Source organism: Danio rerio, chromosome 17 (genome assembly GCF_049306965.1).
Source record: "Danio rerio strain Tuebingen ecotype United States chromosome 17, GRCz12tu, whole genome shotgun sequence".
In the NCBI taxonomy this organism is placed as follows: Eukaryota; Metazoa; Chordata; class Actinopteri; order Cypriniformes; family Danionidae; genus Danio; species Danio rerio.
In genome coordinates, this window is record NC_133192.1 from 1,578,226 (window position 1) to 1,590,754 (window position 12,529).

Genomic DNA, 12,529 nt, shown 5'->3' on the forward strand with positions numbered 1-12,529 from the left:
GCAGAGTACTACCGTCTGACCAATCAGAGCAAAGTAGATCCAATCAGAGTAGTGTACAGCTACCTGAAGAATCAGAGAAGAGTAGATCCAATCAGAGTAGTGTACAGCTACCTGACCAATCAGAGCAGAGTAGATCCAATCAGAGCAGAGTACAGCCATCTGACCAATCAGAGTAAAGTAGTTTAAATCAAAGTAGAGTTCAACCATATGACCAATCAGAGCAAAGTAGATCCAATCAGAGCAGAGAACAGCCATCTGACCAATCAGAGCAAAGTAGATCAAATCAGAGTAGAGTACAACCATGTGACCAATCAGAGCAAAGTAGATCCAATCAGAGCAGAGAACAGCCATCTGACCAATCAGAGCAAAGTAGATCAAATCAGAGTAGAGTACAACCATGTGACCAATCAGAGCAAAGTAGATCCAATCAGAGCAGAGAACAGCCATCTGACCAATCAGAGCAAAGTAGATCAAATCAGAGTAGAGTACAACCATGTGACCAATCAGAGCAAAGTAGATCCAATCAGAGCAGAGAACAGCCATCTGACCAATCAGAGTAAAGTAGATCCAATCAGAGCAGAGTACAACCATGTGACCAATCAGAGCAAAGTAGATCCAATCAGAGCAGAGAACAGCCATCTGACCAATCAGAGTAAAGTAGATCCAATCAAAGTAGAGTACAACCATGTGACCAATCAGAGCAAAGTAGATCCAATCAGAGCAGAGAACAGCCATCTGACCAATCAGAGCAAAGTAGATCCAATCAGTGTAGAATACAACCATGTGACCGATCAGAGTAAAAACAATCAGAGTAGAGTTCAACCATCTGTCAATCAGAGCAGCATTCAGCCAATGAGAGTGAAGTACAGATGTCTAAACAACCAGAGTAGATTAAATTGGCAATGAGTATGACCATTTGACCAACCAGAGCAGAGAAGAACCAATCAGAGCAGACTACAGATGTCTAAACAGTCAGGGCACATTAAATCGATTATGAGTATAACCAGTTGACCATTTAGAGCAGAGTAGAGACAATTAGAGTATAATACAGCCATCTGACCAATCAGAGTAGAATAAAGCAGAGTACAGCCATGTGCCCAATCAGAGCAATGTACAGCCAATCAGAACAGAGTACAGCCATCTGGCTAATCAGAGCAAAGTAGAGCCAATCAGAACAGAGCACCCCCATCAGAGCAAAGTACAGCCACCTGACCAATCAGCGCAGAGCAGAGCTAGTCAGAGCAGAGTGCAGACACCTGAATAATCAGAGCAGAATAGAGCCAATCAGAGCAGAGTACAGCCATCTGACTAATCAGAGCATAGTAGAGCCAATCAGAGCAGAGTACAGGCATTTGACAAATCACAGCAAAATACAGCCAATCAGAGCAGAGTGCAGACACCTGAATAATCAGAGCAGAATATAGCCAATCAGAGCAGACTACAGCCATATGACTTATCAGAGAATAGCAGAGCCAATCAGAGCAGACTACAGCCATCTGACTTATCAGAGAATAGCAGAGCCAATCAGAGCAGAGTACAGACATTTGACAAGTCAGAGCAAAATACAGCCAATCAGAGCAGAGTACAGCCATCTGACCAATCAGAACAAAGTAGAGCCAATAAGAGCAGAGTACAGCCATCTGACCAATCAGAGCATAGCAGACCCAATCAGAATAGAGTACAGCCATCTGACCAATCAGAGCAAAATAGAGCCAATCAGAGTAGAGTAAAAACAATAAGAGTAGAGTACAACTATCTGACCAACCAAAGCATAGTAACAACAGAGTAGAGTACAGCCATCTGACCAATCAGAGCAATGTAGATTCAATCAGAGCAGAGTACAGCCATCTGACCAATCAGAGCAAAGTAGACCCAATGAGAGTAGAGTAACAACCATCTGACCAATCAGAGCACAATAACAACAATCTAAGTACAGTACAGCCATCTGACCAATCAGAGCAAAGTAAATCCAATCAGAGCAGAGTACAGCCATCTGGCCAATCAGAGCAAAACAGATCCAATCAGAGTAGAGTAACAACAATGAGAGTAGAATACAGCCATCTGCCAATCAGAGCAGCATAGAGCCAATCAGAGCAAAGTACAGATGTCTAAACAATCAGAGCAGATTAAATCAGCGATGAGTATAACCATTTGACCAATTAGAGCAGAGTAGACCCAATCAGAGTAGAGTACAGCCATCTGGCCAATCAGAGCAGAGTAGAGCCAACCAGTGCACAATACATCCACCTAACCAATCACAGCAAAGTAGAACCAATTAGAAAAAAGTGCAACCAATCAGAGAGCTCTCAGAAAGGCTGGGGTTAGAAATGTTTCAGGTGCTGATTCTGCAGTGGATTATGAGAACATGTAAGTGTGTTGACTATAGATAGATGCTGATGTACTACAGGGGAACAACAACATTAATTTCAGGACTTTTGAATAATGAGATGATGAGTGTTACCTGCAGCTCTCTGGCACTGGCTGCGGTTGGAGAAGCTGAAGTGATCGTCGCAGCTCTGAGACGAACACACACACCCGTCAGCTGTCAGATTACAGCCAGAAAACACACATGCCGGGCTGGCAGCAGGACCAACAATCCTGTCCCTCTGTCTGTGGTCATGACGACGGGAGCCTGAGAGACAGACGACTACAGGTCAGTCACCGCTACACACCATTAATAGATCTATAAACCATGATAGAATAGAGTAGAATAGAATATAATACAGTTAAGTACAGTTAAATAGGGTTGAATATAGTAGAGTAGAATAAAACAGAATAGAAAAGAGTAGACTAAAATAAAACAGAGTAGAATAGACTAGAGTACAATAAAATAGAACAGAACAGAGTAGAGTACAGAGGTATAGAGTAGAGTAAACTAGAGTAGAAAATAACAGAGTATAAAAGAGAAGAGCAGAATAGAGTAACAAGCAGATACTGCTGCACCACCTACAATAGAGCAGAATAGAACAGAAAAGAAGAATAGAGTAGAATAAAGCAGAACAGAGTATAGAGTAGAATAAAATCGTGTAGAATAGAACAGAGTAGAGTAGAAAAGAGCAGAGCACAATAGAGTAAAACAGACTAGAGTCGAATAGAAGTAGAACAGAGTAGAGTAAATATAACAGCGCAGAGTAGCATAGAGCAGAGAATAAATGTTCTACTCTATTCCTCTCTACTCTTTTCTACTTTATTCAAATTTTCTTTATTAAATTTTATTCTATTCTACTCTACTCAGTTCTACTGTATTTTATTCTATTCTACTGTACCATATTATACTCTATTCTGATCTGTTCTCTTTTTATGCTACTTTGTTCTACTCTGTTTTGTTCTACTCTACTATTTTTACTCTATTTTATTCTACACTATTGTACTCTGTTATTCTGTGTTCTATTTTACTAGACTCTGTTATATTCTACAATACTCTATTCTACTCTATTCTATTTGACTTGACTGTACTCTATTTTACTTTATTCTTCTCTACACTGTTATATTTTACTGTTCCACTCTATTCTTCTCTTCTCTTCTCTACCGTTCTAGTCTGTTCTTGTCTACTCTACCGTTCTAGTCTGTTCTTGTCTACTCTACCGTTCTAGTCTGTTCTTGTCTACTCTACCGTTCTAGTCTGTTCTTGTCTACTCTACCGTTCTAGTCTATTCTTCTCTTCTCTACCGTTCTAGTCTATTCTTCTCTTCTCTACCGTTCTAGTCTGTTCTTGTCTACTCTACCGTTCTAGTCTGTTCTTGTCTACTCTACCGTTCTAGTCTATTCTTCTCTTCTCTACCGTTCTAGTCTATTCTTCTCTTCTCTACCGTTCTAGTCTGTTCTTGTCTACTCTACCGTTCTAGTCTATTCTTCTCTTCTCTACCGTTCTAGTCTGTTCTTGTCTACTCTACCGTTCTAGTCTATTCTTCTCTTCTCTACCGTTCTAGTCTGTTCTTGTCTACTCTACCGTTCTAGTCTGTTCTTGTCTACTCTACCGTTCTAGTCTGTTCTTGTCTACTCTACCGTTCTAGTCTGTTCTTCTCTTCTCTACCGTTCTAGTCTATTCTTCTCTACTCTACCGTTCTAGTCTGTTCTTGTCTACTCTACCGTTCTAGTCTGTTCTTGTCTACTCTACCGTTCTAGTCTGTTCTTGTCTACTCTACCGTTCTAGTCTATTCTTGTCTACTCTACCGTTCTAGTCTATTCTTCTCTTCTCTACCGTTCTAGTCTATTCTTCTCTTCTCTACCGTTCTAGTCTATTCTTCTCTTCTCTACCGTTCTAGTCTATTCTTCTCTTCTCTACCGTTCTAGTCTGTTCTTCTCTACTCTACCGTTCTAGTCTGTTCTTCTCTACTCTACCGTTCTAGTCTGTTCTTGTCTACTCTACCGTTCTAGTCTGTTCTTCTCTACTCTAATCTACCGTTCTACAATATTCTTCTACTCTATTCTACTCTACTGTTCCATTCTATTCTCCTCTGTTCTACTCTAGTTTATTACTGAGTCTAGTTTATCCTGCACTATACTACTCTGTTCTATTCAATTTTTTTCTATTTTACTGAACTCTTCTCTTTTCTATTCTGTTTTATTCTATTCTACTCTACTCAGTTCTACTGTACTCTATTTTAATCTACTGTACCATATTATTTTCTTTTTTATGCTACTGTTTTGTTCTACTCTATTTTATTCTACACTATTCTACTCTGTTCTACTCCACTCTGTTATACTCTGTTCCATTTTACTCCGTTATATTCTACTCTTTTCTGTTCTACTCTATTCTCTTTGACTTGACTACCCTATTTTACTTTAGTAGAATGAAGCAGAGAATAGAGTAAAACAGAGTAAAGTAATAAGAGAGTAGAACAGAACAGAGTGGAGAAGAATAGAATAGAGAAGAGTAGAATAAAGTAGAACAGAGTAAAGCAGAAAAGAGTAGAATAGAACATAGTAGAGAAGAATAGAATAGAATAGAATAAAATAGAAGAGTAGAGTAGAATAAAGTAGAACAGAGTAAAGTAGAACATAGTAGAATAAGTAGAACAGTAGAGTATAACAGTAAAGTAGAAGAATAGAGTAGAACAGTAGAGTAGAGAAGAATAGAGTAGAATAGAGTAGAACAGTAGAGTAGAGAAGAAGAATAAAGTAGAATGGTAGAGTAGAATAGAATAGAGTAGAAGAATAGAGGAGAACGGTAGAGTAGAGTAGATAAGAATAGAGTAGAATAAAGTAGAACAGTAGAGTGAAGTAGAGTAAAGAATAGAGTAGAACAGTAGAGTAGAGAAGAATAGAGTAGAATAGAGTAGAACAGTAGAGTAGAGAAGAATAGAGTAGAACAGTAGAGTAGAGTAGAATAGAGTAGAACAGTAGAGTAGAGAAGAATAGAGTAGAATAGAGTAGAACAGTAGAGTAGAGAAGAAGAATAGAGTAGAATGGTAGAGTAGAATAGAATAGAGAAGAAGAATAGAGGAGAACGGTAGAGTAGAGTAGATAAGAATAGAGGAGAACAGTAAAGTAGAGTAGATTAGAATAGAGGAGAACAGTAAAGTAGAGTAGATAAGAATAGAGTAGAATAAAGTAGAACAGTAGAGTGAAGTAGAGTAAAGAATAGAGTAGAACAGTAGAGTAGAGAAGAATAGAGTAGAATAGAGCAGAACAGTAGAGAAAAATAGAGTAGAATAGAGTAGAACAGTAAAGTACAGAATAATAGAGAAGAATAGAGTAGAACAGTAGAGAAGAAGAATAGAGTAGAACAGTAGAGTAGAGAAGAAGAATAGAGTAGAATGGTAGAGTAGAATAGAATAGAGTAGAAGAATAGAGGAGAACGGTAGAGTAGAGAAGATAAGAATAGAGAAGAACAGTAGAGTAGAGTAGAGAAGAATAGAGTAGAATAAAGTAGAACAGTAGAGTAAAGTAGAGTAAAGAATAGAGTAGAACAGTAGAGTAGACAAGAATAGAGTAGAATAGAGTAGAACAGTAGAGTAGAGAAAAATAGAGAAGAATAGAGTAGAACAGTAGAGTAGAGTAGAATAGAGTAGAACAGTAGAGTACAGAATAATAGAGAAGAATAGAGTAGAACAGTAGAGTAGAGAAGAAGAATAGAGTAGAATAGAGTAGAACAGTAGAGTACAGAATAATAGAGAAGAATAGAGTAGAACAGTAGAGTAGAGAAGAATAGAGTAGAATAGAGTAGAACAGTAGAGTAGAATAGAGTAGAACAGTAGAGTACAGAATAATAGAGAAGAATAGAGTAGAACAGTAGAGTAGAGAAGAAGAATAGAGTAGAATGGTAGAGTAGAATAGAATAGAGTAGAAGAATAGAGGAGAACGGTAGAGTAGAGAAGATAAGAATAGAGGAGAACAGTAGAGTAGAGTAGATAAGAATAGAGTAGAATAAAGTAGAACAGTAGAGTAGAGTGAAGTAGAGTAGAGAATAGAGTAGAACAGTAGAGTAGAGAAGAAGAATAGAGTAGAATGGTAGAGTAGAATGGAGTAGAAGAATAGAGAAGAACAGTAGAGTAGAGAAGAGAAGAATGGAGTAGAACATTAGAGTAGAATATAGTAGAACAGAATAGTTACAATACAGTACAATAGAACAGAGTAGAGGAGAATAGAGTATGTATGCAAGTATATATACAGTGTGTGTGTGTGTGAGAATGTTTTATGATTCCCCTCTACTTTTGCAAATCACCTGTTCTCCAGGCCCGCACACAGGTGTCTCTGTCAGGATAGCGGTATGTGTGTGTGCAGGAGCGTCTGGAGTCACACACACACTGTCCGTCCACACGCTCACAGCCGCTTACCACAGGACACATCTCCATATTCACCTCCAGCAGATCTGCAGCATCGTCTACTGCTGAGGAGAAAACACACACCGTCACTTACACACACATTTACACAGCTGAGATTCAACAAGTCATAGCGCATGTGTTTGGACTGTGGGGGAAACCAGAGCACCCGGAGAAAACCAACGCCAACGTGGGGAGAACATGCAAACTCCACACAGAAACACCAACTGACCCAGCCGGGACTCGAACCAGCGACCTTCTTGCTGTGAGATGACAGCGCTACCCACTGCGCCACCCCAACATAACCAAAGCATTTTGTACATGATATTCCAAAACGCAGATAAAAATAGGTGGACAGAAACAGAGCCAATGTGTTCGGCACACCAGAGTGTTGTTTATGGAGAAACTCCAGCTCTTCTCTCAGACAGCCAATCACAGACAGCCTTTCCTGCACTACTTCCCGTCACCTCAGAATGATCCGCTCCGCCAACGTCTTTCCATATCAATACTTCCTCTGAGGATATTTTCACATTTTCACACGACCCCCCCACGCTATTTCTTCCCTCCAGCAGGCGCCCACAATGCACATCTGTTCACGTCTGCTGATCTGAGGCCAGCGCTGTTTATACCAGGATCCGTCTGGAGCAAATGAATGAGCGCTTGTTGATCACAGACTCAATGCAAACATCAATGCTCCTCTGGATATGACATTATGCTGATATTATGATTATGTCTGCTCTCTAATGAGAACAGTCGCTCTGGTGCTGCTGCTGGAAGACTGTTTTGAAGATCGGGTCGTGTGGTGGTTTAAAGGGTCCTGCTGTGTTGTTTGGAAGTGTAATCAGGAGCAAAATTCATTTAGAAATATGAGTAAGTAAGTAAGTAATGAGTATTTCTCTAGCGCATTTACTGTGTATGGCCATACACCCAAAGTGCTTCACAATCATGAGGGGGGTCTCTCCACACCACCACCAGTGTGCTGCTCCACTTGGATGATGCAACGGCAGCCACAGGACAACAGCGCCAGTGCTTCACCACACACCAGCTATAGGTGGAGTGGAGAGACTGTGATAGAGCCTATTGACCCTACACTAAGCCCCGCCTTCCTTAGTTACTGTCATAGATATATACACTAGATATCGCATAGGGACCCTGAGCATGCGTCAATAGCGCCGCCACATTGGTACAGTGCTCCCAGGACAAATGTCATTCAACCGCACTAGTCAAGACAGAGTTATTACGTGAAGATGCGGGACTTTAGCGCTGTCTACGGGTGTAGTAACGAGCAAACAAAGAAAACAAAGCACAAAGGCAAAACATTGCATAGGTAAGATAAAGTTTTTTCTGTTTTTGTATGTTCTGAACTTTTGTGCTAATCAGGTAACGTTATTGATGATAACAGTCACTTACTGCATTCACCATACGGCAAAGCAGCTCCAACTCACACTAAACACTCGGCTTATGCTAGTTTTGTTGAATAAAATCAGCAAACAATGCAAAAGAAACATGACAACGAGATGCTGCGCTGCCAGAAACTTGTATTATTGTCGGCTAGTGAACGAGTCGTTCATAACGGAGATTCATTCACAAACGAATCGCTCTCTCCGTCAGTATGAGCAGTGAAAGCAGGAGAGGAGCTGTGTTTCAGGACATGATTAGAATAAATTTAACAGGGAGGGTGAATAGTACATTTCTGTACACACAAACACAAGCTTTTTGTCAGGAATGCCCGTGCGGTCACTGATCCATCAATGTAGAAAAGTGATGTAAAATTATAATTTTCGTAATTAGAAAAAAAAAATGCATACTAACATCCAGGAAAACTCCTGATCATAGATATATGTGTATATGTGTATATCTCTGGCTCTGGATGGCCACAGTCATCCACTGTACCTTGGTCCCGCATTCATTTCAAAGGAGCGCTACCCTGTACCAAGATGGCGGCGCTATTGACGCATTCCATCCAATAGACAACAATAGGCCAGGCGACATCAAATGTATATATCTATGAGTTACTGTTGCTAAGCCTGTCAAGCTTTCGTGCCTGGCTTGTCTATATGCCGAAGCATGCTAATAGGACTTTTAATTTGCCAGTAACCTGGGTTAGTTGTTTCCGGCGAACTGTATGCCATTGCAAATCTCCACTGGCTGAGTGATATCTGATATAAAGTGGGTCTCAGATTGTACAAAAAGCACTGCATTAAATTACATTTCCCCCGCCATGTCTTTATTATATGAGCATTTATTTTACCCCAGTATATTTAATGGAGCTTCTGCGCTAATCTGCCGATTTTGACAGGCGCGTGCGAGTAAACAGCTTTTTGTCTTGTTCAGTGGCGTAGCGCAAAATGCGGAGGCCCCCCTGCAGGGATCACCGACGGGGCCCCCAGTTGAAGGCGGGAGGTGGGGTGGGAGATATACACATATACACATAGATATACACATATACACATATATCTGTGATCGGGAGTTTTCCTGGATGTTAGTATGCATTTTTTATTTAATTATGAAAATTTTTATTTGACATCACTTTTCTACATTGATGGATCACTTATCGCACGGGCATTCCTGACAAAAAGCTTGTGTTTGTGTGTACAGAAATGTACTATTCACTCTCCCTGTTAAATTTGATCTAATCATGTCCTGAAACACAGCTCCTCTCCTGCTTTTACTTCTCATACTGACGGAGGGAGCGATTCGTTTGTGAATGAATCTCCGTTATGAACGACTCGTTCACTAGCCGACAATAATACAAGTTTCTGGCAGCGCAGCATCTCTTTGTCATATTTATTTTGCATTGTTTGCTGATTTATTCAACAAACCTAGCATAAACCGAGTGTTTAGTGCGAGTTGGTGCTACTTTGCCTTATGATGAATGCAGTAAGTGACTATAGCTATTATTATCAATAACGTGACCTGTTTAGCACAAATTTCAAAACATACAAAAACGTAAAAAACTTAATCCTATGAAATGTTCTGCCTTTGTGCTTTGTTTTCTTTGTTTGCTCGTTACTACACTCGTAGACAGCGCTAAAGTCCAGCATCTTCACGTAATAACACTGTCTTGACTAGTGCGGTTGAATGACATTTGTCCTGGGAGCACTGTACCAATGTGGCGGCGCTATAGACGCATGCTCAGGGTCCCTATGCGATATCTAGTGTATATATTTATGTCACAAATTGAGGAGCGGGGAAAGGAGGCGGGGTGGCGTGACAACGCGGGGAATCCTTCACAAACTGAGGAGCGATAACAAACCGAAAGTGGCGAGAGCGTCAAGGTAGCCAGAATTCATTCATTTTTTAACGAGAACTGGCGGCAAGAAACAGCGGCGCTGTCAGAATGAAGTTGTCCACCGCTTAAGCGGAGTTCAGAGAACACAGACCTGTAAACTTTGGTTCCGACCACAGTTGTTCCCAAGAGTTTGATTATTGCGGTTCCTGGATTTTTAATTATTAAAAATCGCGACGACGTGGGGCCCCCTAATCACGCGGGGCCCCCCCGCGGTGCGTGCCCTGCGGGCCCGTCCGCTACGCCACTGGTCTTGTTATACGCTTGAGCAACTAAATGGATGCCAAAGTCTGTTTAACTGATTGTATTTGAATTACATTACAATATCGATGCTGTATAAGGAACCGTATGAGATGGAAAACAATCACGATAACAGGTCACCGGAAGTGTATCAGCATGGGAAGCATATACCCCATTACAATGTGTGTGCGCCGGTGTCAGACATTCCCAGGGATATAATTAGTCGTTTTTGGCGAACAGGTGAGATATCAGAGAAAGCCAGACTAAAAGGGACTGCAGTCTGCATTACAGGGGTATATTCTCCACATATTAGGCAACTGATTAGAGAACAATTCAATCAAAATTGAAGCTAGCTTAGCCTAGCCGCCTCATACACCAACCATTCAGCAGATTAGCTCATGCACAGCAGGAGAGCTGACATTTAACCCTATAAGTCCAGAGTTATCAAAACATAGGTTAAAAATTCTACTTTTTTGGAAATGAGATGTTTATTAAACCATGTAGCAAACAAACAAACTTTTGCCATTTACATTTTGACATACAAATTTGATACACCAGGGGCCTCATGTATCAACGCTGCGTACGCACAACAACATTGCGTACGCCAGGTTTCACGCTCAGAATCGCTCACGTTTGGATTTACTAACGATGAACTGAACGTGGGAATGTGCGCACCTTCACGGCAGCTTTCTGGCAGGCGTACGCACATTTTTTGTGCGTGTCTGTTTTATTTCCATTGGCGACTCCTAGAGGCAGTTGTGTTAAATTACTCTCTACAAAGTGTCTGAGCCTTGCAATGGCAGCTGTATGAGACAGGTTCATCTAGCAGGTATATAAGATTTCCATACCATACAGTTGACCAGCCAAACATTAAAGCACAATTTGCAGCGCTCGCCTGTTTTCCCAATGTAATCTGAGCGATCTACTGCACGCACATTGCTATAAAGACACTATCTGAAGATGAATTTGCATGCGTGAATCAGAAACATTTCCATTCAATAAATGTGCAAATAAAATATGATGCACAGACTTATTAATGATTCCTACTTGTCTTTCTCGTGATAAATAGTTGGCAAAATCTGATATGTAGCGGAAAAAAAAAAAAAAAAAAAAAAAAAAAAGAGTTCATCAGACGCTGGATTCGAACCGAGTTCATGCTCAAACCTGTCAAAAAATGTTGACCTGCGACTTACGAGCTGCGCCACTGAGACTGTTAAGAATTCTGCAACATTTTACAGCTATAATCCACACTATTTCTCTTTTAATTCACTCGGTGCGATGTTCAGACCCAACTGTGTTAACCGCATCAGCTAAACTCTCCCACTCTACTTTTTTTCTTTTGTTGTTAATTCCAGAGAACAAACTTGCAAATACTCCTCTATCCACTTCTCTATCAGCTTCATTGGCTTCCAGTAAAGTATCGAATTGATTTTAAAATATTACTTCTAACTTTCAAGGCACTTCATAATCTCGCTCCTCAATATCTCACTGAACTTCTCCATATTTACACCCCTTCTCGTACCCTTGGATCAGCCAACAACTACACCCTGGCACCACCTCGCACTCGACTGAGCAAAATGGGAGACAGATCTTTTAGCTCTATGGCTCCTCGGCTATGGAACTCACTTCCAGTAGATCTTAGGAGCAGTGATTAGTCTTCACAATTTTAAATCCCGTCTAAAGACCCATCTTTTTAAGCAGGCTTTTACTTAAAAAATTTTTTATCATGTTTTTGTTATGTTCTTTTACATTCGCTATTGCGTTTTAACTTGTCTGGTCAGTGATTGTTTTTAGTAATGTTTAAGTTGTTTAGCATGTCTGCTGATGCTTACTGTAAGGCGACCTTGGGTGTCCAGAAAGGCGCCATTTATAAATAAAATGAATTATTATTATTATTATTATAACTTGCAAATATCATCGCTTTCCTCCGGTCTACCTCCGAAAGCAGCACCTCCAATTCACATTCTGTTCAAAGTTTCTCTTTTTGCTTGCTTTTGCCGTTGCTTTTTCCTTGGCTTTTGCCAAAGTAGAGTCATTAGCATATTCATACGGGGGAGGAGGCAGGGAGGGGTTTTGTGCTCGTGCATGTTGCGCTCAGTTTCACGTTCATTCGGATGTACAAAGAGAATATGCGTGGGATTTGGCGTACGCAGTGTTTCATACATCTGAATTTTTTTCTGCGAACGCACATTTACAGCTTTGTGCGTACGCAATGTTTTAGTATGATTTCCACGCA

The 12,529-nt window shown here is 40.5% G+C and overlaps 1 protein-coding gene across 4 annotated transcripts in view; it reads right to left on the minus strand.

The window, feature by feature from the left end:
• The window catches only part of LOC141378483 (cysteine-rich motor neuron 1 protein-like), a 92,333-nt gene that overhangs the window by 60,690 nt on the left and 19,114 nt on the right, over positions 1-12,529 (minus strand). For 2 of the 4 annotated variants that reach the window (XM_073927969.1, XM_073927967.1), the window contains exons 2-3: positions 6,668-6,829; positions 2,462-2,632 (exon numbers count right to left, since the gene is read on the minus strand). In XM_073927969.1, the coding sequence (XP_073784070.1) occupies positions 2,462-2,632; positions 6,668-6,829 (333 nt within the window). Of the gene's footprint in view, positions 1-2,461; positions 2,633-6,667; positions 6,833-12,529 lie in introns of all 4 variants that reach the window. The other 2 variants (XM_073927968.1, XM_073927966.1) reach the window with 1 other exon arrangement.